Below are 23202 nucleotides of genomic sequence, written 5' to 3'. Positions count from 1 at the left end.
AACAGGGACCGCTTTCTAGCGGGAAGGTAAACGGCGTTTCCGTGTGCGGCGCTGGTGCTGGCTCACCAGATGCAGCTTCGTCACGCTGGCCACGTGACCCGGAAGTGTCTTCGGACAGCGCCGGCTCCCGGCCTCTTGAGCACGATGAGCGCACAACCCCAGAGTCGGTCACGACTGGCCCGTACGGGCAGGGGTACATTTACCTTTACCTAGTTCAGTATTCTCTGAAATGTCTGATACCATCTCTCCAGGGTTTCAGACCTGGTCTTTCCTAGTCCTACCTGGAATGTCTGGGATTGGACCTGGAACTTTTTACATCCAAACCATGCACTCTACCACGGAGCTATGAATGAGCCCACATTTGCCTCAAAACAGAAGCACCTCTGCTTTCCTTCCACAACAGCAAAAGCCAGACTATACTTGGTCCTGATTTACGGGCATTATTGCTTGCAGAATTTTCCCAGGAGGGAAAGACAAGATAGATTCTTTCTGTTAGGAGAGAAGAAGCAGAGGAAGGCATAAACTATCTGAGAGGGGGCTCATGTGTCTCCTCTGGCAAGAGCATTCTCCCCTCACCTTGTGCCCTCAAAATGATGTTGGACTACAGTTCCCTGGGTCATGCTGGCTGGTGCTGATGGGAGCTTGAGTCCAACAATGTCTGGGCATCACCAGGTTGAGGAAGGCTAGTCTAAAAAAGAGACAGCCCATGAGAGAGTCTGCAGGCCAGTGGCTTTAGCAGTCGGACTGTCAGCCACCTATGGAGGAAGTAATATCCACATACTCTTAAGATCAATGAAAGGGCAGAGGAACTCCCACAATGCTATCCTAAGATGACAAGAGAGGCTCATTTCATTAAGGAAAGTGGCCTTGTTTGCTTACCATTTGCGCTTCATGTAGGCAGCAGCTCTGTTTCCGTACAGCATGGCATTGCTAGAGGCTTTCTGGACAGCTTTGCTATAAAGCTGGATGGCTTGAGTCCATTGCTGACAAGCAAAAGCCTCGTTGGCTTGCAGTTTGATTTTCTCCAGATAGGGAGGCAGCTCCACCTGTGGACTTCAGAAGGGAGGGGAGGAGAGGAGAGCTGGAATATGTCAAAATAGATCCTGGCCATGGAACCCCTCCTCTCCCTCAACCTCCCTTTGATTTATTAAATTTATATTCTGCTTTTATAAAACTAAATACACTTTTATTTCAATCAGTTCTCCCAGCTGGATAAACAAGTTTCTGCCACGGAAGTCTATTCTGTATTTTTTTAAAAAAAATTACATTCTGCTGATTCTCGTGCAGTTGTTAAGTGGTTTTCGTTGGCTTTATTATGCTTTGTGCATCACCTTGAGATATATGTGGAAGATAATAGCATTAATGGCAACAACAGCAACAACTCCCAGCAGCCCCAACCAGTACAGCTGTGTTGGATAAGGCTGTAGTCTAAAACATCTGGAGGGCACCAGGTTGGTGAAGACTTGGCACAGTTTCCAGTCAAGTTGACTCTCGCTCTCAGTCTCTTCAAGTAAATTCCCAGAACTTTTTGGACACAGTTTAGATCAAAAATACAAAACCATTTAAGACAAGCATGTCACCTTACCTTATGTGTGCTCGCCCCTCAGATAGCCTGAAGCCGTTGCTGTGGAGATGGATGCCATTTGACACGCCATTGGTTGATGTTTTCCCGTTCTGCACCTCTTGAGTGTTGGAAAGACAAGCAAGGTGTAAGTTGCAGATAATGTACAGGCATCTTGGCCATTCAGTTTCATGGACTCATCGATCCTCAAAGAGGCCAAGGGTAAAACAAAGCACATATGTTGAAAGCACCACCACCCCCTGCATCCCAGAAATAAACAATCGTAACTCGCATAGAACTTGTAGCCATTCATCAAGGAGCAAGATTTCAATCTGCTCTTCCCTGGCTCACTGCTCATTGTCTAAGCCTGGCGCCCCCACCTCCAAAGACTGCCCATACCAATTACACAAGGCACGTAGCTTGGGTCAAATAAGGCCACAACTTTTATCGATTACAGATGAAGGGTTTGGCAAGGCATTAGGAAGCCATTTTGACCTGCTTGCTGAGGTATACCGTTTGGGGTCAACTCAAGGCAAAGGGGGCCTAATGACACACATCAAGTAGGCACCCCCTCCTGACGTGGGGTTGCCAGCTTGAGAAGTGCTATGGTGCTTGCCCCCGCCTGGACTTCTGGACAGAAGCAGCTCCTCCTGGATCTCTGAAAACTCTTTGTCACTAGCCTGTGCCAGGCGTCTCAAAAGTCAACATCAACCAGGAATGCAGATATGGGCAGACAGCTCCCTCCAGAGGCACATTTACTTAAACTTAACAAAAAAACAACAACTAAATGGCAAAGTTTTGCTCATATTTAACTATCACGGCTTTTCCCAAGCAACCCTGGGAATCCTAAGTCAGAGAGAGCACAACAATTTTGTTAAGATCCCTATCCCCCACCCCTTGGTGTGCACACACACAAAACTACAGTTCCTGGGAAAGGGAGATTGGCCATTGAACCAGCTTATGTTTGTAGTGTCCCGACATGCTAGCATTACGCTACCAACTCCATGCTGTACTATTCCAAATGGGAGAGAAACCCTGAACTGCACTATGAGTGGTAAGTGAAGTCAGCAATGGCGCTTCCATTTGCAGTGGTACAGGGAAAGAGGAAGCCTTGTGGTGCTGTTTCATTAGCTTTGTTGATTGTTCAAAGCCACTAAGTCCTGCCTCATACACTTCCCTCAGCCCTATTTCCTTTAAGCAAATAAGTGTCTATCCATTATAAACATCTGGTTTTATTGCTCTGCAAAGAGGTGCTGCACTGGGGAGTTACAACTCAATATTAAAAAGTCCCATTTTCTGCTTTGCAGCATGCTCTGACATTCCATTATGTTTATTTCTTAAACAAAGCCACAGCATGTCATAAGTTACCTACCTTGGCAACTTGTTTGGTAAAGATCACCACTTCCAATGTGACAGCTATAAAGCAGCAGCAAGTTTTGCATATTTTACTTGCATGTTCTTAGCAAAACCCACATACCAATGGCATGAATGTGACCAAAGTCAAAATGGGAATCTAATACTTATTCACCAAAAAACAATGGGGCGGAATAGCAAGGAGAGGGTCACCGCATTATCTATGGGATACTGCAAAGCCCATTAAGTAATTAAAGACTGGAATATCCCCGGTTTGTTCAAAGACACTTAAATTACACTGATTGGGAATAAAAAGCTGTAAAATTTGCTGGAACTGGGTTGCAGGTCCTCCACACAACCACCATTCCAAGAACAACACCAGTTTTGAAATCTATGTCAACCTCCAAGAGGGCTAGAAACAGGCAAAAAGCTGGAGTGGCCACAAAGAAATGCCTTAGGAGTTGAATACAAATACAGGCGCTTTCTTCAATTCAAGATAAGTGTAGTTCGCTCACCTCCTGAAGAGTGGCATTTCTTTGGCAGGAGAAAAGTGTATGGCCGCTGCTTGTAAGTCAGATCAAATAAGTAAACCTAGAAATCAAGTGGAGGACAGTAAGTTTGCAGGCTATACAAGCCAAGTTATGATGAAGAAATGAAAGTATTTGTTTTCTGCCAGTTCACATGAACATGCACGTGTCTAGTAGAGAGCAACTATGTCCTCTACTGGGTAATGTAAAACATGACTTCAGAACCCAAAAGGCCACCCTCAAAAGATGGTCACTGGGAACTGAATGCCTAGTGATGTCTTAAGAAAGAATTATGGATTTCAGAGTTATATACAGAACAGCTTCTTCGTCATAAAACAACAAAACTATATCAGTTTATGGAAATTTTAAATCAAGCCACCTCTTTGACTTAGGAAACTGATTTGTCAGGTGAGAACAAAAGCAACCACGGAAAAACTTCCTGCATTTGGAAAAGGATTTTTTCATATGTTCGTAGGACTACATGCAGAAGCCTAGGAATGGTCCCAGAATTATCAGAATTACCAAAATGTGTCCCATGTCTTGGAGTGTGTGCACACACACAGCATGAAGGAGTTTATTAATTTAGAGTAGGGAAGGATATCATGGAGAATTTTATGTGGTTTCATACACAACAGCAAAATTCCTATTTTGAAAACCATGAGTATGATTTTTTTTAAATATAATAATACACACTGAAAAGTCAGCTTAAGTCTACAGGGTGCAGTGAAACTACCAAAAGGAAACACCTATGGACAGAGACCATGTCACTTTCATGTTCTGTACACCAAGTCACACTTTCCTGGTACCAAAGAAAGTGTTCCTTTGCTTCCCAAACCAGATAGTGCTGGGAAGGATAAGGTGTTTGTTCATTGCCAGCGTTTCCAGGGCACCTATGATTTTCAGAGACCATTAAGGCAGGGATAGGGGACTCTGTGCCCTTCAGATGTTGCTGGACTCCAACCCCAGCTAACATGGCCAATGGTCAGGAATGGTGAGACTTCTAGCCCAGCAACATCTAGAGGGCAACCCAAGGGATTCATGACCTTCATGGAAAGTCCCCACAGCCGTTATCTTCAGGAAACTCAGCCCAAAGAGATTGGAGGGATGAGAAACTACTATAAAACATATGCAGTACTAGCTGCCCAGAACGAGCACTGTGCAAATCATTTAATGACTGCCAAGCGATCGTCCACATGTATGAAACCACTACCATTAAAGAGCTACCTGGCCCCGCAGTGAATGCAATGCTTTTCAGTGAAAGCAATTCATATATTTAGCTTCAAGTCTATAATTAAATAGGCCCTTCCAGAGATTTATGTGGCAGCAAACCTAGATTTGGAGAAAGGAGAAGGGATGACACTTCCAGGTGCAGGGAAGTATGGTTTGATCCCAACATGTTTCACGTCTTCTTCATGGGAGCTCTTAGCCATAACCAGCACCAGTAATTCCACATAAGAGAACTATGTTTCACATTTGGTTTGATTAGAATCTTTGCTTTCTCTATTTTGCAATATTTTCTGTACTATGGACGGGCCAAAGGCCACTCACTCCTTGTGGTGCTGACCTTGAGCCCTTTGAGTTTTATCTAGGAAATCTTTTGAATGACTTCCCAGCCCTGTGAGGGTTGCTCAAAGAAATAAAATTGGGAAATGGTAACAACCCCCCCCCCCCAAACAACCCAGTACCAAAACACCTGCCCATCAATTTCTAATGGGTAAGTCATCTGTGATCCTTCTTACCTGCTCCCCTCCCATGTTGACCAAGAGTTCTGTACCATCAGGACTGAAGGTGACATATGTAGCTACCAAAACTCTCAGCCGGTTATTGTAGTCTGGCAATTTCACTGGAAGATGCCCTGAAGAACGAGAAGAAACTCAAGCATAGATCACCTCTACAACTTCACAGAATGGAAGTGACAGCCCACTATTACAAACTTTCAAAAGGTGCTTTACCGTAAAAGCATCTCATATTTGTGCTGGCCTTTGTAGCACCCGTCAGTTGTGATATGAAGGAGTTCTCAACTCATACTAAGCTATCTAACAGTCAAGGAAATCCATGTTTGAGCCATCCACTCCCAGTCCAAGTAACTTAAAAGCACCTGCACCTCCTTAATGAGACAGCAAAACCACCATCTTTTGGAACACAAGCAGACCCCAGATTAGTCACAATACACAAAACTGTCTTACCTGCTACATAGTACTGTGCTGCACCATCTGGAAGGGGTTTCTGCCGGTCACAAAATGTATGGACTCCAGCTGTGGGATTCTGTTTCATTGTTTTTCTAGCCAGAAGGGAGGAAGAGTTTAATTTTGATGGTGCTGGTTTTGAGGGCAAGAAAAGTACCAAAGCTGTTAAATTAAAAAGGCGAAACACAAAGAAACTACCAGGGAGTAGAGTGGGGGAGGATACTGGGACAGTCTTTGAGTTCTATATGCTTAAAGGGATGGGAGAAGAGGACTGATGGAACAGGAGGCTGCTGAATTTGGGAGGCATTATCACTTGGTGTAAATTAGGAACACAGATTGCATCTTACCACAAGGAATAATCCTTCATGTGCAGTGCAACGGACAATGTTAAAGTTTGACTATTTTAAAAAAGTTTTATTTACAGACTCCTGCTGTTATAAACATGGCAATTTACCAAGTTAACATCAGCAAAACAAAGAAAAATCATTGTCCCAAAGAGTTCACAATTTAGATTTCAACTATGGGAACAATTCAAAAGAGAGTGGAGGGAAGAAGAAGAAGGGAAAAAAGGCAAGCAAATGTAGCAAAATAAAATGCCATAGATTTACTTTCAATCAGGAACGGGACTTAATAGCTTCCAGTACATACAAGCCAGTGCTCTCCTGCAAATTTTTGGTATGATGTCATACTACTGATAGCTTTGGCATTCAAGCGTAGAATTTTCAATTACAGCAAAAGTAAAGATCAAGATGTACCCCTTTATCTCACTCTATAAAGCTGGTCTCCGCCCCCTCCCCCCAGTTTTTCTATTCATGTACATACGTGAATATATTCATCACTTTTACTGTCCACATCATACTGTACAAGAATCAAGCTCTCTGAAACGAAACTGTGTGCTACATCATTCCACCTTTTAAAAGCTGCTACGGGTCCCTCTTTTGTTGCAATAAACTAACCTGAATACTTTTCGAGAGTCTACTTCTCTACAACAGCCACATATATCCACTCGCAGCTGAACAATTTCCAAGGTCTGGCCAACAGAAATGGCTCATGTGACCCCGGATGCACCATCATGTTCAAAGTGCATCATGTCCACCTTTATGGTGAGGCAGTCAAGCACTCCATCTCATGGCAGAGTACACTCTATGGCTAAGCTTAAAATAAATGTTGGCCTGTAGTCCACAGCAATATGACTGATGGTCTGGTGCTACAAAACCAGCACAGCTAACGCTAAGGAACCTGCAGTGTATTCTGAGTTTGCAGCCCCCTCTACAGTTCATGTGAATTGGTGCAAGTCTTTCTTCTTGTTTTTACATTACTTTCCCTTCTGCCTGAAGACTTAAACCCCACCAAGCTCCAAGAATTAGTTACCGTTACCTGTGATTGTGGATCATGCGTATATCATAGATCCGTACAAAAGGCCCACTGGCTCCCACTGCCAGGTAGTTATTGTCCTGGGGGTTGACAGTGAGACACTTTGCCTCCACAAGCTGTCCACAGTATTCCGTCAGGTCAATCAGGACCTCTGAGTGTTTGCTGTTCTCTCGCAGGTCATACTGTCTAAAAAATGAACGAATGAAATTCAAGAATTTGGTCATGTGGCAGGATTTAAATTAAATAAGCAAAAAACTAAGGTTTTAGAGAAAAAATTGACAACAATGGAAAAAGAAAGGTTTCAGACGGAGACAGATTTAATTGTGGTTAAGAAAGTGAAATACCTAGGGATCAATATAACGGCCAAAAATTTGAATCTATTTAAAGATAATTATGAGAAATGTTGGTCAGAAGTTAAAAAAGATTTAGAAATTTGGTCAAAATTGAAGCTTTCCTTGTTGGGTAGAATTGCTGCTATAAAGATGAATGTATTGCCAAAAATGTTGTTTCTGTTTCAAACTTTGCAGATTGTGGACAAGATGGATTGTTTCAAGAGGTGGCAGAGAGATATATCTAAATTTGTCTGGCAGGGCAAAAAGCCCAGAATAAAATTTAAAATTTTGACCGATGCTAAAGAAAGAGGGGGGTTTGCCCTGCCGGACATGAAGTTGTACTACGAATCAGCAGCATTCTGCTGGTTGAAGGACTGGCTACTTCTTGAGAACACTGACATTTTGGACTTGGAAGGGTTTAACAATGCTTTTGGGTGGCATGCATATCTGTGGTATGACAAGGTTAAAGCTCATAGAGCATTTAAAAACCATATTGTCAGAAAAGCCGTGTTTAATGTCTGGACAAGATACAAAGACTTACTGGAAAGCAAGACTCCAAGGTGGTTATCACCTATGGAAGCTAAGGCTCTGAAAAAACTCAATATGGAGGCCAACTGGCCGAAATATTGGGAGATATTAGAACAAGAAGGAAACACATTGAAATTGCAGAGTTTTGAAAAATTAAAAGATAAAGTGCGAGATTGGTTACATTATTATCAAATTAGAGAGGCCTTTAATTTGGATAAAAAACTAGGCTTCCAGGTGGAAAAATCGAAATTAGAAACAGAATTGTTAGAACCCAAAAACTAAGATACTTTCAAGAATGTATAACTTGCTGTTAAAATGGTTATAACATCATGTTTGCTGACTGGGAACAGTTATGGACCACCGGTGTGAAATTTACGGCATGCAATGCCTTAAAAGAAAATATTATGAAAATGATGTATAGGTGGTACATGACCCCAGTTAAGCTTGCAAAAGTATATCATTTGCCTGTTAACAAATGTTGGAAATGTAAAGAAACTGAGGGAACATTCTTTCACCTTTGGTGGACGTGCCCAAAGGTTAAGGCCTTCTGGGAAATGATTTATAATGAACTGAAAAAGGTATTTAAATATACCTTCCTTAAGAAACCAGAGGCCTTCCTTTTGGGCATTGTCAGCCATTTGGTGTCAAAGAAAGACAGAACGTTTTTTATGTATGCAACAACAGCAGCAAGAATACTCATCGCAAAGCATTGGAAGACACAAGATTTGCCCACTCTGGAAGAATGGCAGATGCAAGTAATAGACTATATGGAGATGGCAGAAATGACTGGCAGAATCCGAGACCTGGGAGAAGAGTCGGTGGAAGAGGACTGGAAGAAATTTAAAGACTACCTGCAGAAACATTGTAAAATATCTGAATGTTAAAATGATGCTGGATTTAAAGAGAATAAGGCATTAGTGACCTAGTTAAAAGGAGTATGCAAAAATCTTTAAAAAAGAAAAGGGGGGAAAAGATTGGAGTAATATTATGTCAAATTTGAACAAAATGGTATAAGGGTTTAAGTTATCAAGAATAGTTAAAATTTGAGAATGAGAAGAGAAAGGAAATTGGAGACATAATAGGTTGAAATATATAATTATAAACAAGGTTTGAAAGAGGGTTAGAATTTGCTGAACTTGAATGTGTAAAGGGGAACACAGAGAAGGGAGATGTGAGGAAGTCAAGAAAGAGGATTATATAAATAAGTTAAAAAATGGATTTTCTTTTTATATGTTTACTGTTTCTTGTTTCTTGTTTCTGTTCTTTTATGATGTGTTTTTTCTTTCCGTTGTTTTACTATATAAAATCTTAATAAATATCTTTAAAATAAAAATAAAAAATGAACGAATGAAAGAGTGTTAACAGGTACATGCAGAACAGAAGAAGCTACTGATAGGCATCACACACTGAGCCACCAAGGAAAGTGGGGAATTAAGGCGCCAATGCTTTGTTGGTCTACTTCTTCCTACTTAGGTTTTGCTTAGGTGGGTTCTCTTTGATGAAGACTAATTGGCAGAACACACATTTTGCATGCAAAAAGGTCACAGGTGCAATTTCTGGCATTTCCAGTAAAGGTTTAGAGTAGCAGGGCAATGTGAAGTCTCTGCCAAAAACTATGTAGAGCTGCTGCCAGACGTAGCAGACAGTACAGGGCTGAATGGGCCAATGATCAATACAGTATAAGGCAGCATTGCACCTAATACTGAATTTGGCTTCAAACAGTTCTGGCTTTCACACCACACGACACCAACCTGGGAACTGCAGTACAGTACTGTAATATCCAACAGAGTTCTTAGCATCCTCACAAATTCACTGCCCTTAGTAGAAAGAGCTGTTGCTCTTCGGATAAGAAAGCACTTGTACCTAATCAGCCCATCCTCAGCTGCACTCCAGAAGGTGTTGGGCCACATGGGAGCTGTGGCAATACGCTTGACTCTGTTTTTGTGATCCCCAAACATATGGATGGTTTCTTTAACCGTCAAGTCGTGGACATGCACCTTGGAATCGGCAGCCCCAGTGATAAGTATCCGATCCTCTGCATGTGGTAAGAACTGTGGAGAAACAAAGCAAGATTTTCAAAGCATGGATCTTTCAACACAACCACAACACTTTCCCCTCACAACAAACAGGCATCCTATTGCCTGCTTAGGATAGTGCTGCTCAGCAGCCCCATTTGATTGGCTTTGGGTTGTATCCAATGTAGCACTAAACGAAAATCACTTAGTGGTCTGCTTGTTCCGCTGGCAAAGTGTTTTGCACCAGGGGAATGTTGTTGCACAAGATAATGCACAAGCAGGTTGCTGGTAACCTTGTGCAGTTTATTGTACAACAATCTGTTGTGCAATGAATTTCTACTGCCAGCGCAAAAGAACTTACACTTATAGACAAAGAACACTGGATACATCCCATAACTGGTAAGTGCCCATCTCCAGTGAAATTTCTAGTATTTCCTAAGAGTGTTTTTAGGACAAATACAAGAGGAAGAAACCCAAGCCCTGCATGCAAATGTTTCCAGGGCACATAAAGTACATACCGTACATGTACACTCATGTGTGTAGCTGGGGGGGGGGTGTGCAGGGAGAAATAAGCACATTAGGCTGTGTGTGTGTGTGTGTGTGTGTGTGTGTGTGTGTTGGTGCATTTGCCCACGTCAAGTTCAATGTGCAAATGGCCAGGAAGGCAGGTACACCATGGTGATAGGACTGGTATAATCTCAAATCTCAACCCCTCACAATTCAGGGCCAATTGGGGAGGCAGGGAAAGCAGGAGGGCCATTTGGCCCCAGGCCTCAAGCTAAAGGTGGATAAGTCTGTCAATGGTTGCTAGAAGAGATGGAGGCTACACTCTGCCTCCACAGTCTGAGGCAGCAATGCTTCTGAACAGCAGCTGCTGGAATTTGGGGGGGGGGGTGCTCTTGTGCTCAGATCCCACAGGCATCTGGGTGAAAGCTCTGAGAATCAGATGCTGGATAAGATGAGCCATTGGCCTGATCCAGCAAGCTTTTCTTATGTTCTTAACATCCAGAGGACCACAGCTTCCCCAGTCCAGCCTTAGAGATACACCCTGATCCAGCAAGGAAGAACCACATATCTGTATGTGTTGAGCTGCTACAATGCTAATTTGGCACCCACTATATATTCGAGAAATGCGTATGAGTAAGTACATCACTATGCAGGACCCACTAGTTGCATACAATAAGGAGTGTCTTGATGTCGACTGGAACCACCACATATATTTTCCTCTTTTTGCAAATTGTTTTCAGGGGTCTTGTGGTGGTGTTTGTTTTTTTCCAAAAAACAATCAAGCAGTATATAAATTTTATGAAATAAATAAATGATTGTTACTTTTGGTCAAACTGTGGGTTATTTTTCTGCCCTACTGAGTGATAATTTTATAATAATTTTATAAGTGGCCTTATGCTCAAATATAAAAGAACAGAAATGGAAGACTGAGAGATAAAAATGGTGACAAAGGAAATCCACCTATTCAGACAGCACAGTGCATGACATCCTGCTTTATGCTGAACTGGAGCATCCCAGAGAAGTGTAATAAGTATGCACAATACATTACCCAATTCACTCATTCACCCAGAGATTTGTAGCTACCACACATCATTCCGCATATACAGGAACACATCACAACTTGGGGCTTGTGCTTGCCTCTACCATTATCTGTGTGGAGCTGGTGTCTGTACATTCATTCTGATGTCAGCAAGGGAGTCACACAACTGCAAGCTTCACTTTTCAATCTGTGCAGCCGCCTTTTCCCTCTTTAGCCTCAGCTGAATGTGGACTGGATGAACCAGTCACATGAGTCTGTCACCATAAACACAGCAGCTAGTGCGCATGCAATGAGCTACGAGAGAAAACCCATGCAGGCCATAATAGGCATGCCAGAGGTTTGTGCTGATGACAGCTATTTCACACCACTGGTATATTGACTGGGGAATGAGGAAATAACAACACTGACCATTCAAAAACAGTCCCAAGTCCGGGCCATGTAAAAATAGTTGAAGCAGAGACAGCCCTACCATGAGGATTTGGGGTGCCATTAATGGCAGGAGAGTGGAATACAGATTATTTGACCCACAGGGCACAACCAACTGGGAGGTTCTGTTGGACAAGTGCTATTGAAATGGGCAACAGTTGTGGAACAGCACCATCAGTCAAGCATCATTTGAATTATTCGCCTCAAAATGCCTGGGGCTGTCCCTGGGTCTGAGACACTGCACAATAGATTTGTCACAGCAGTGTCCAGTCTGCTTCCTAATGCTGAAGGTTTAAAAGTTCTCCTCTGTTTCAAATGTTCAGACTGGGAGTGCTGTTGCTCAAAACATGAGGTTTTGAGCCTTGCTTGCTGGGGCTGATGGGAGCTGCAGTTTAGCAACATCTGGATGGCTGAAGACTCCCCACTGAAGGCTTAGAGGAGTCACAAGGTTTGCAGAAGAGCAAAAACTAAAAACAACAACAACAAAACCCTTAAAGGGAGGCAGGGCGACCCTAAAATTGGCCTACTGAGGAAAAAATGTAGGCAAGAAACGTCGCATAAATGTTGAGTGCAGGGGACAATAGAATGGAATGGCTGGAATCCTGAATAGCAACACTCCTCACTGTGACATGTTGTTGCATGGCCCATTCATAAATGCATACTGCTTAAAGAGACCATTTCCCCTCTGCTCACCCTTTCACCACTTTGCTCAAAACCCACTCACCTTGACTGAGAATATGTTTGCTGTATGTCCTGTATGCATGGAGAGGAGCTTCTTATGGTGCAGCGGGTCCCACACTATCGTGTGCTGGTCATCAGAGCCAGAGGCCAGCAAACTGAGAAGTCAAAGGAGACAAAGCGTTATGAGCTTTGCTGCCCATGAAAACAACTCTGATCTTCCATATTGTTCCACATTCATTTGCAGGAAGACCTCAGGTGCAAGTGCAACCTGGGACACTCTAGAATCTATGTAGGTTTGTGGAGCACAGCAAGGAATTAGAAGGAGAAGCAAATGACTCCACTATCAGCATGATAATTGACAGAAACAGGAGAAGATAATGGCAAATCATCAGCTGACAATTTGTGGAAAGTGCCCCATACCTCCAACTAATGCCTTTTGATTTAAACTGTTCCCTTGGCCTGATAAGCTTTCCATAGACATTTAATGGAGTTGTCTATTCTTCCCTACTGTACTTTCCCCACAATACAAGGACTTGACTTACAGGTAAGAAAGTACTTCCAGCATCTCATGTCAAACATGGTCCACAGGTTCTATTCCAGCAAGTCTCCAGGTTGTACTGTGCAGCCTGCCTTTATATGGCTTACAGTATGTTATGGTTAACATAACTCCCATCTCCCAGAATTTAATCCAAGCATGAAGAAGTTGTTGGACTGCCATTCCTACCCTCCTCAACCTTTGGCCATCCTGACTGGGGCTGATAGGAGTTGGGAATGTATGTTGCTTATTTCATCTTATTTTTTTTATATCATAAATTTTATACACAGCTTGATTGTAAAAAAAAATTCTGAAAATAGTTCTGGAGATCTACAGATTCCCCACTCCCAGTTTCTGAAAGTCACGGCATTGTATTGCATGAAATAAAATAGTAAAATTTGTCTTGCTGGATTAAGCCAAGGTCTCATCCAGTTCAGCATTTAATTTCAAATAGCAGCCAACCAGATGTCTTCAGAAGCTCACAAGCAGGGCACAAAGGAAATGGCTTCTCAGTTTGACAGCTGCTAGCCACAGCATGAATGTGCTTGATCTGCACTTTAAAAACGAATGAAAAATTGCTGCTGGAAGTGGGAAGACAATAGCAAAGGCACCATTTGGCTAAGCAAGAGAGCAAAATGGAAAGCAGCCCCATTGTAAACTCAGTTGCTCATCACATTTTACAGAGTTCCCTTCACTGGATACATGCTACAGTCATCCTTTAAATGTTAAGACATACTTACTTTCCCTTTTCATTCCATTCAAGGCAGTTGACACAGCCAGTATGACCCTGGAAGAGTTATACAAGGTGATCCAAAGAGTTATAAAAATTTGAGATTTTACAGGATTCCAAGACGGGGATAAAATAAAATATCACATTATTCAGACATGTCCAATTCCACTTGTAGTTTTAAGTTCTCAGACCCTCTTTTGGATGTATAGTGTGAGTTGTCCCTTGTCACTCCCTTTACTACTCATAATGTGCTTGCTTGAACATACTTCATGAAAACAATCTTCCCACACCACGACTAACAAGAGTAAGTTTCAGGAAATGCAAAGCAGCCCCCACTAACTCCAGAAGATCTTTCTCAGAACCTCTGGCACCCTCCAGATCTTGTTGGACTATAACTCCCAAGAGAGGAGAGAGAAAGGAATCCTCAAGCTGGGGCTGGTGGTGAGTTAGAGTCCAGCAATAACTGGAGGTTGGAGAAGACTGCTCTAGTCTAGAGCAACTGAGACTCAATGCTAGAGGTGACAACAGACAGCCCATGTGTCAGCACAGCCACTGCTGAATCCTTATAAAATGAAGGAGCAATGCAAAGAACATTTGGCCAACTGTCATGGATGCTTTAGCTGAGATTCCTGCATTGCAGGGGGTTGGACTAAATGACCCTTGGAGTCCCTTCCAACTCTACAGTTCTATGATTCTATGATTTCCGATAGAAAGGAAATGGTGCCGAACTCCCCTTGTCCTATGAAAGGCCTTCTTCCCAACGGAGCCCCACCAGAAGAAAGGCAGCTAGGAAGGAGGTTTCAGACAGGGAAGTGTACTGGGCAGGGGGTAGGCTCAACAACACCCTCTGACTTGTCTCAATGCCCTTTAAAAATCATATCCACCTCTGATATTTTAGGGATTCAACATGACTGAAATTGGGTTGTGATGCAGATACATCAAGTTCTGACAAGTTATCTGGCACCAACCAGTGTGGGGCAGCTACTGAATTGCCACCTCCTGCCAAGGAACTTGCTGTCTGCAAAGGCCCGTGCTCCTGTTTAAAAAGCCTTAGTTCAGTAAAATAACGAGGATAAGAGACAAGGTGGCCATGTGGTCTTTTTACCTTAAAAAAATAGCCATGAATCATGGACATTTGAGGGAAGTAGGTTCATAATGTCACTTTCTAATGAACTGAGCCTTACAGCTAGGTAACCTCACATAGGATTAGACTGCTTGGCTGATACTCACAGGATACTGACGCTTTAGATCAAGCTGAGATTTGCATATCACAAACACATAAGTAGGTGCTCAATTCTTTTAGGCAAAGACCTAGCTCTTGGAAGGGGGAAGTCTAAGTAGACCAAGAATGGACAACCTCTCCAAGCACTCTTGGGCTCCAGCTCCCATCATCCCAACCAGCAAGAGCAACGGTCAGGGATGGCAGCAGCTGGAGTCCAACAAAACCTGGAGGACAACAGATTCCCCATCCCTGAAAGAGATTAAAAACGGTGGCACTTGAAGGTGGTTCTTTGCCAACACAAAATGTTAAATAAATGCAAAACGTGTCAGAAGAGGCACACCAATCCTTGAGGGTGAAACTGGATTTTCGTTAGCATTCAGCAGCTGTCATTGTAAGGGGAAGAGCTGTACTTCAGTTCCTCCAGCACGTGCAACTTACCTGCAGCTCTGCCTCCAAGCCCAGGCGCTGGATGAAGGGGTCAGTGACATGATAGTGTCGTTCAAAGCTGAGGGCACCCTTCTCCTATAAAGAGCAAATGGATATCATGCCTTACTATGTCAGGAATCAATATGTGAGCTCTTAAATCTAACTCTATACCGTTCCAAGACAAGGCACAGCATTACAATAATCCACGGAGGCCCTTTTCCAAGTGCCCCCACAATCCAGGGTATGGAGGGTAGCTGTGAAGGAGAGGAGTTTTTCAAATGCAGCAGCCAAGCTGTGGAATGATGGAAAGCCCCTTGCTTCTTCTCCTTGCTGTTGCTTTGAGATCTTCTGAGGAGGTTCTTCTCCTTGTTTCACAACTTGGGGAAGCTCCATATTTAACAATGTGAGACGCATGGGTGGCCATGACACTGATGGGATTCTGGCACATAGTGAAGACTTCTTTGTTCTCCGCAAGCTTTCAGAGTACATGTTTAGTTTAATTTCAAGTGTCTCCCCCACCCAGCAGCTTCTAGTCTGTTTGCATTTAATATTGCTTGTTAACATTTTTCATTGCACTTTGACTGCTTTCGTAAGTCCTACAGATATAAGAGGTTTGAGAGTTTGTCTGTCTTGCAACCAATCAGTATATAAATTTTAATAAATAAATATTTGTTTTGATGTAAGCCACCTTGAGCATTTTTGACAAAAAGCAACATACAATAATGCAAAATAAATTAGATAAATGAGCCTTCTGTGGTGGTGCCCTAATTGCAGAATGCCCTCTTCTCACAAGTACAGCTGTCATCATTCTGATGTCAAGTTATTTTCCCGAGACATTAAGTGAATGGTTGTTTTTGGTTGCCTTTGTCTGTTTCAAATTGTATTTTATTGTTGTGCATCTGGTTGTTTTATTTATGTTTTGTATTCCACCTGCTTATCTGTACAGATGACAGTTGGACTATGAAGTAAAATACATATATACCTGTTCATTGCCTTCTCCAAGTGGGCTAGCAGCAATGAGAGTGATAAGACAGAGCACAAAGACACACTCTCTCTGGGCAGTTGTGCCAACTGTGTCCAGAGGGTGAGGGCAAGTGACTGGACAGTGGGAGCGCAGAGGTGCTACAGCCACTCAGCAAGGAAAGCCTTCAGAGGGAATTTTGCCCATCTTCTACCCTCCTCAAAAGAACCTAGAGCCAGCACCACTGACAGCCATGTCATGGTTTGGCCATGACATCTGATCTGAGCTTAAAACATTAAAAGTATGTTTTCTGAGACCACACCAAACAACCCCAACTGCCTTTCAAGTTCATTATCTTCCTCCCTCCCTTTAGCACAAGAGGTACCTTGAGCTGCCTGTGGATGAGGTCTCTAGTAATGTTTGCTTTTGCCATCTTCTCACAATAGGGCTGACGAAAGCAAGCTAGTGGAGGTGTTGCTGTGCATCCGAGCATTCCAGTAGAGTTCGTGTCCATACAGAAGGCATTGAAATTACCTGTGGTCAAATAAGGGGGGTGGGGAAGAGAAGATTTTTTATTATTTATACAGGAAATCATGATATGATGGCTACGGTCCTCTCCTGCTTTGACTCACCACCCTCAGCAAATGGCATTTGGAAGACGACCCTGAACCTGAAAATTCCATTTAGCTATTAGGGCTAGTAGTCAATGATAACATGACCTCCATACTGCTGCCTTTCCTAACCCCATTTTAAAGCCATCTAAACACACGGCTATCACAACACCTTGTGGCTCAGGTCCTACACCACCTTCTCCCATTCAAGCAAGGTCATTAGTTCCCACCACCTCTCCCCTTAGCCTTACCACTATGATCTCCCCTCTCCCCCATCAGCCGCCTGAATCCATCACTCACATTTGGAGATAAGAAGAGCCCTGCTGGATCCAACCAAAGGCCATCTAGTTCAAGCAACCTGCTCCCCCACAGTGACCAACCAGGTGCCTCAGAAAGCTAGTGAAGCAGGGCAGGAAGGCAACATCCCCTTTCTGCTCTTGCTCCCCAGCAACCTGCATCCACTGGCATGCCATCTATGAACCTTGAGGTTTATGATAGTTGTGACAGCTGAGGTAGTCCAGGCAATTGAAACTTCAAGACTGGATTACTGCAATGAACTCTATGTGAGGCTTCCCTTGTGGTTGGTCCACCAAGTGGGATCCTGTTAGCATTTTACACCTCTGCTCAAAGATCTGCACTGGCTACCAATTTGCTACTGCACCCAGTTCAAGGTTTTACTATTAGTATATAAGGCCCATAACAGCTTGAGGCCAGTTGACTTGAGGGATTGCCTTGCCCCATATGTGTCACTTCTATCTGTATAAATTTCACAAGTGCTATATAACATTTGCTCCACATCCATGAGTCGATCTTTCAGCATGACAGCACCTACGCTTTGGAACACCCTGACTATTAATAATATACAGGCACCTTAATCATGCTGTTCTAGATACCGATCAATTTTTGTTTGTTTGTTTTTAAGTACAGAAAACCTATCTGGACATAAGTCAGGTGCATAAAATGGTTTTTAAATCCTGCTGGTTTTATCTGTATATTACTGATAATTACTTTAGTATTTTGTGTGGAAGGCTTGGAGATTTTTGGATTAAGCATCTCAGGCCCTATGATTGGCAGGGGAGGCCCTGTTGGTGGTGTCACTACTGCATGCTACCTGCGTGCCATAAAACCATTTATGGGAGGTCTGGTGAGGTCTGCCTCCCTCACTGCTTAGTTTCAGGAGGAAATTTAAAAGCATTCCTGTTTATTCAGGCATTTGATAGTTCAAAGAAACCCTTCCTGGCAACCTTGAAATTATTAGCCTAGAGGATAAGGATTGTTTTAAACTGTTTCTAGATGTTTACATTGGTACCTCGGGTTAAGAACTTAATTAGTTCTGGAGGTCTGTTCTTAACCTGAAACTGTTCTTAACCTGAAGCACCACTTTAGCTAATGGGGCCTCCCGCTGCCGCCACGATTTCTGTTCTCATCCCGAAGCAAAGATCTTAACCCGAGGTACTATTTCTGGGTTAGCAGAGTCTGTAACCTGAAGCATCTGTAACCTGAAGTGTCTGTAACCCGAGGTACCACTATAATTGTTTATAAATGTTTGATTGATTTTAGATCTTTCTACATGTTTAAATGTTCATTTTTAATTGTATTGCTTTATCACTGATGTGTTTGCTGTCCTGGGTTCCTTTGGGAAGAGCTGGATATAAATTTAATAAAGATAAAATTTCTAATTCAATAAATTTTGTTCCCCCTCCCCACTAACTTTATATATATCCCTGCGTATTAGTCATCACTTATCTTGACCAGCTAGCTACATACTTGCTGTGAATTGTGATCCTCACTCAATTCCACTACCTATAATCTGTTAGCGTGAGGCAAAACTGTAGGAAGGAATGCGAGCAATGCAACCGACCACTGAAGCAAGGAAAAACAGCCGATATCAAGATAGACTTTTCCTCATTTTTAAAAAAGTGCGCTTGAGCTTTGGCTGTGCCATGCATCATGCATGCAAACAAACAAACAAGCTGCAGTGCTCACTCAAGATAACTGATCATGCACAGAAACCCCAAGGGGCTTGTTTAATGGTAGAAAGGGATGAAGAAGCTAGGACACCATCTCTCCACAGAGGAACAGTTGAAGACTTGGATGCCTCTTCAGGATGGGATTCAGCCAGCATTGCAATCCGTGCTCAATGGAGTCCAGCCTCAGAGAAACACATGGCAGGCTTGGTGACAGGGGACGGAACTTGACAGCCATTCTGTCCCATACTGATATAATTATGTCTGGCTGTCAGCCTCTGCAGCAAGAAACTATGCTAACCACTCAAAAGAAGCCTAATAGCCCAAAGGAGCTCTCACTTTTGAAAGGGAGAAGAAAGATAGTTGGCCAAGACACAGTGCTCCAATTACATGAGAAGGGGAAGTAAAGGGTCAACTCACCCACCCACTTTTGGAGGCTTTCTTCTCAATCCATGCAGATGTGTTTCCTGAAACAGACTGAGCATGTGGCATGGGAAACTGGATGCCTGACTAGGACTGCTACACTGCCACATTAAAATGCTGCCTGTCCCTTTAAAAGGCTACAATCCTACACACACTGACTTGGGAGCACATCTCACTGAACAGAGCAGAATTTACCAGTACGCCTGAATAGGCTGCATGGAATCAGGCTGCAAGTAGGACAGAATGCAATTGCTGTGTCTACAGTCCTGTTCCTCCACTTATACTGTCACTAATCCTCCTCAATTGTCTGCAGTGTGGTGATAACTGCTTATAGGCCCACTCTTCACATCAATTTGGTTGGTTGTCACAAGATACAGAGACTTTTCAGTAGTGGCCCTGTAACTGGGGAATTCCTTCCAATGGATATATGATTGGCGTCTTCTCTGGCTGTTTTTAAATTATTCTTAAGGCCTTGTGAATTGGCAGCCTTGTTTAGTTAAAAATGGATAGAAATTATCAATTTAACTGGCACTATTTTCTTTATGTAACATGTTAGATGGCTACCCTTTATGTTTTAAATCACTGTTATGCTTCTAAACATGAACTACCTTTGAAGAGTTTTTGACCCCAAAAGATGGAATAAACATACTCCAAATAGTAAAATAAATCTGTCAATCATACCACCAAGCCAACTACGATTGGCAACTATACTTGTGCTGTAGTGAGCTCTAATGGATCTTCTAATGTAACTTATCACAGGCATGCTGAAGATCTGCATTCACAGCAAGATGATGCCTATAAGCACTTTTCCATCTTCATATTCAGTCATGCGATTCATCCACCAGTAGTTGAACACATTCCCATATAGGCTGTCAGCCAGTATTAAGCCAAATGATGTTTCCCAACTTCCTTTAGCACAGGTTAGCCATTAAGCCTCACACTTGCTAGATATACTCATTTAACACATAAAACATTTAATCTAGATTGGCTTTACAGGTTAATGTTTGCGCTTGTTCTACCTCTTTTCTGATGCTGTCAGAGGCACATGTGTGACATGATTTCATACCTTTTGCCATTACAATAAAAAGCAAGCACAGGTTTAATTCCCCCCATGAGGTCTACATGGAAGCATGTCAATAAAAAGAAATACTGCACTCTGCTTTGTACAAATGCCCACACTCACAGCAGAAAGCAGGGCACAGAGATTTTCAAAAGCCCAGACTTACATGAGCGAAATAAACCTACTTTGGATACCAATTGACAACAAAAACCAACCTAGTTTAAAATTGTGCACTAAAATGGTAGTTAAGGAGCATGCTTTAGGAAGGGGATCTAGGGTGCAAGATATCATTGGCCAGGCAGCAGGGAAATGGGCATCAAGGAAAGGTATTTGGGAAGTCAGAAATTAGCAGTTAGCACACATTTCCTCCACGGCTAAGAAAATGCAAGGAGGCCCTCAGTACAACAGTCACTTCTACCTCACTTCCCCATGCATAAAAAACTGGGATGGGAACAACCAAGGGTTCACAACTGTTGGGGTTACAACTATGAATAATATTAAAACTATTGTAGAATTTAAGAAATTACTTATCAAATTTAGGAAGGACAATTTTCTGACAGAAGAGGCAAGACAGGAAAGAAACAGTAGCAAGGCAGTAAACATAAGATACAAAGACAGGCAATACTAGCAATGAGAGGACGGCTGGTGTTTGTGTGTCTGTGTCCACATAGAGCACACAGATTGCTCTTTTTCCAAACCTCCTTCCTGCTCACAATCACAATGCTGAACACATACAAATATTGCCAGACCTTTATCACTTTTACAGCTGGCACAGTATTAAAATAATGTGTTCCAAGGACAGCAAGAGAAATAACTATTCTATGGTCAAGGTAGAGACAGTTGTTCTATGCTAACCGATCTGAGATGTTTGCCTCAACACATTACCTATTAAAGTCTTGCAATACCTCATAGTGTGGCAGAAGCTTTAATGAACTTATTAATTCTGCTAACAAACTGGGCCTTACTCTATTAAAATTTGGGTGATAGCTCCCTGGCAGAGCACACCCTTTCCTGCAGAACCCCCAGCATCTCCAGGTAGGCTTGGAAGAAAGCCCTAACTGAAATCCTGGCGAGCTGCTGCTGATAAGGGGTAGACACTGAGATAGATAGATCATTAGACTGATTCAGTATAATGCAGTTTCCTATGTTCCTTGAAGGTCCTCAGCTCACAATATGCAGCATCTCCACAGAGGGCCAGGAAAGACCCATTCGAAACCCCGGAGAGCCACTGCCAGTCAGCATAGATAATACTGAGCTAGATGGACTCTGCATGAAGGCAACTTCCTACCTTCCTTAAAAGCTTCCGCCACAGTGAATCTGCTGGGGCCACAAAGCACACCATCTCTTTACGAAGGGGAAGAGGGAGTTCGTTGCTGTGTGAAAGAGTAACCCTGGAATTTGCTAGGAAGAGAGAGACAGAGAGAAACCTCAAGGAGGTGGGGGGAAAGAAACCTGGAGTGAGCTGTGCACCAACTTCTCTTGAACACAGTGGGAGGTTGCAAAAGCAGCCAGAGGAGCTACATGCTTATTCGAAACCCAAAATGCTGCGGTCCATTTTGTGCCCCTGTAAATTCACGTGGGGAGGGGGGAGGAAACGTGGGGGGGGGTTGTTGAAACAGACTATGGGGCAATAGGTTATTACGGAATCAAGGAAGTGCAGGGGGCGGATCGTGTGTCACTTGGAGGGGGGAATCTACCTTTGGAGGAAAAAAGTGGGGAGGGGGGAGCCAATATCTCTCAGGGGGAGGGAAGGAGGGGGGGTCACGGGAGTTACCTGTCAGGCCTCCTCAGGGCAGGCTCAGCAGCCGCAGCAGCCAGTGGACGAAGCCCCTGAACTTCCATGCAGGGGGGCGGCCCGAAGCCCGAGCCAGGGCAGGGGCCCCTCCGGGAGGTGAGTGGCTGGGTGGCAGCCTGAGCCGCTCGCCAGACTTCGCAGCCCCGGCCTGGCTGGGACCCGAGCCCTCCGCGGCCCCCTCCTCTGTTTATCCCCTCCAGCTGTCTGGGGCTCCAGCTAACGCCACCTCCTTCTCCCACCGCCCCCCTCCCCTTTCTCCGACTCGGACCGCACAGCGCCTGCGCGACGCTAACTGCGCCACCAACCCCTATCCCCACGCCGGCCCCTCCGCGGCGCGAGCGGCGTAAGGGCGCTTCGGGAATAGCGCGTCCTCCCTTGACGTTAAACGTCCAATTGGCCGTGCTGGGAGTGACGGCCGGAATGGCCAAAGGGGAGGCCGCTGACTGGTTGGAGGCTCGGGCCAATCTGCGCACTTAGAGTAACGTAAAGGGGAGGGGGAGGGGCCGGCGTACCAGGGGCAGAGGGGATGCTGGGAGTTGAAGTTTGCGAAAGAGGGAAATGAGCTCTCCTTCCTAGGCCAGCGGAAAGCGGGAGGAGGAGGAATTCTTCAGGGCAGAAACCCGCCTTCTCTATGAAAGCCGCCTGGGGGAGCTTCGCGACTAATCTTTCTTTTCTCTTTTGCTTGTAGTGCTATGCATGGTTACCTAGGAGTAAGTTCTGTTGAACTCTGTTGTGTTTACTTTTTAATTTTTTTAAATTTCCTTTTATAAGAGAGAGAACAATAGTAGCAAGAGGTGAAAATTTAAAAGGTTAAAAGCAAAATGATAAAATAGGCACATAGAATAAGTACAGTTACATAAAGTTCATGTCATGCAAGAAAAAAGTGACAATAAAAGTTGAAAGAATATTAGTGTTATTTTATTGCCAAGTTTAGTTCCAGATT

At 43.5% G+C, this 23202-nt stretch overlaps 1 protein-coding gene across 1 annotated transcript in view; it reads right to left on the bottom strand.

Annotated features, from left to right (window-relative positions):
- The window catches only part of WDTC1 (WD and tetratricopeptide repeats 1), a 28737-nt gene extending 6240 nt beyond the window's left edge, over positions 1-22497 (bottom strand). The window contains exons 1-12 of the mRNA XM_081868961.1: positions 22239-22497; positions 16789-16937; positions 15455-15538; positions 13805-13851; positions 12573-12684; positions 9725-9912; positions 7005-7187; positions 5628-5722; positions 5181-5296; positions 3430-3505; positions 1586-1682; positions 880-1053 (exon numbers count right to left, since the gene is read on the bottom strand). Of these exons, the coding sequence (XP_081725087.1) occupies positions 880-1053; positions 1586-1682; positions 3430-3505; positions 5181-5296; positions 5628-5722; positions 7005-7187; positions 9725-9912; positions 12573-12684; positions 13805-13851; positions 15455-15538; positions 16789-16917 (1301 nt within the window). The 5' untranslated portion in view covers positions 16918-16937; positions 22239-22497. The remainder of the gene's footprint in view (positions 1-879; positions 1054-1585; positions 1683-3429; positions 3506-5180; positions 5297-5627; positions 5723-7004; positions 7188-9724; positions 9913-12572; positions 12685-13804; positions 13852-15454; positions 15539-16788; positions 16938-22238) is intronic.
- Positions 22498-23202: the final 705 nt, after the last annotated feature.

The sequence above is a fragment of the Podarcis erhardii genome, assembly GCF_964252035.2.
Source record: "Podarcis erhardii genome assembly, chromosome: 7".
Taxonomy (NCBI): Eukaryota; Metazoa; Chordata; class Lepidosauria; order Squamata; family Lacertidae; genus Podarcis; species Podarcis erhardii.
This window is presented reverse-complemented; position numbering and strand designations above follow the sequence as displayed.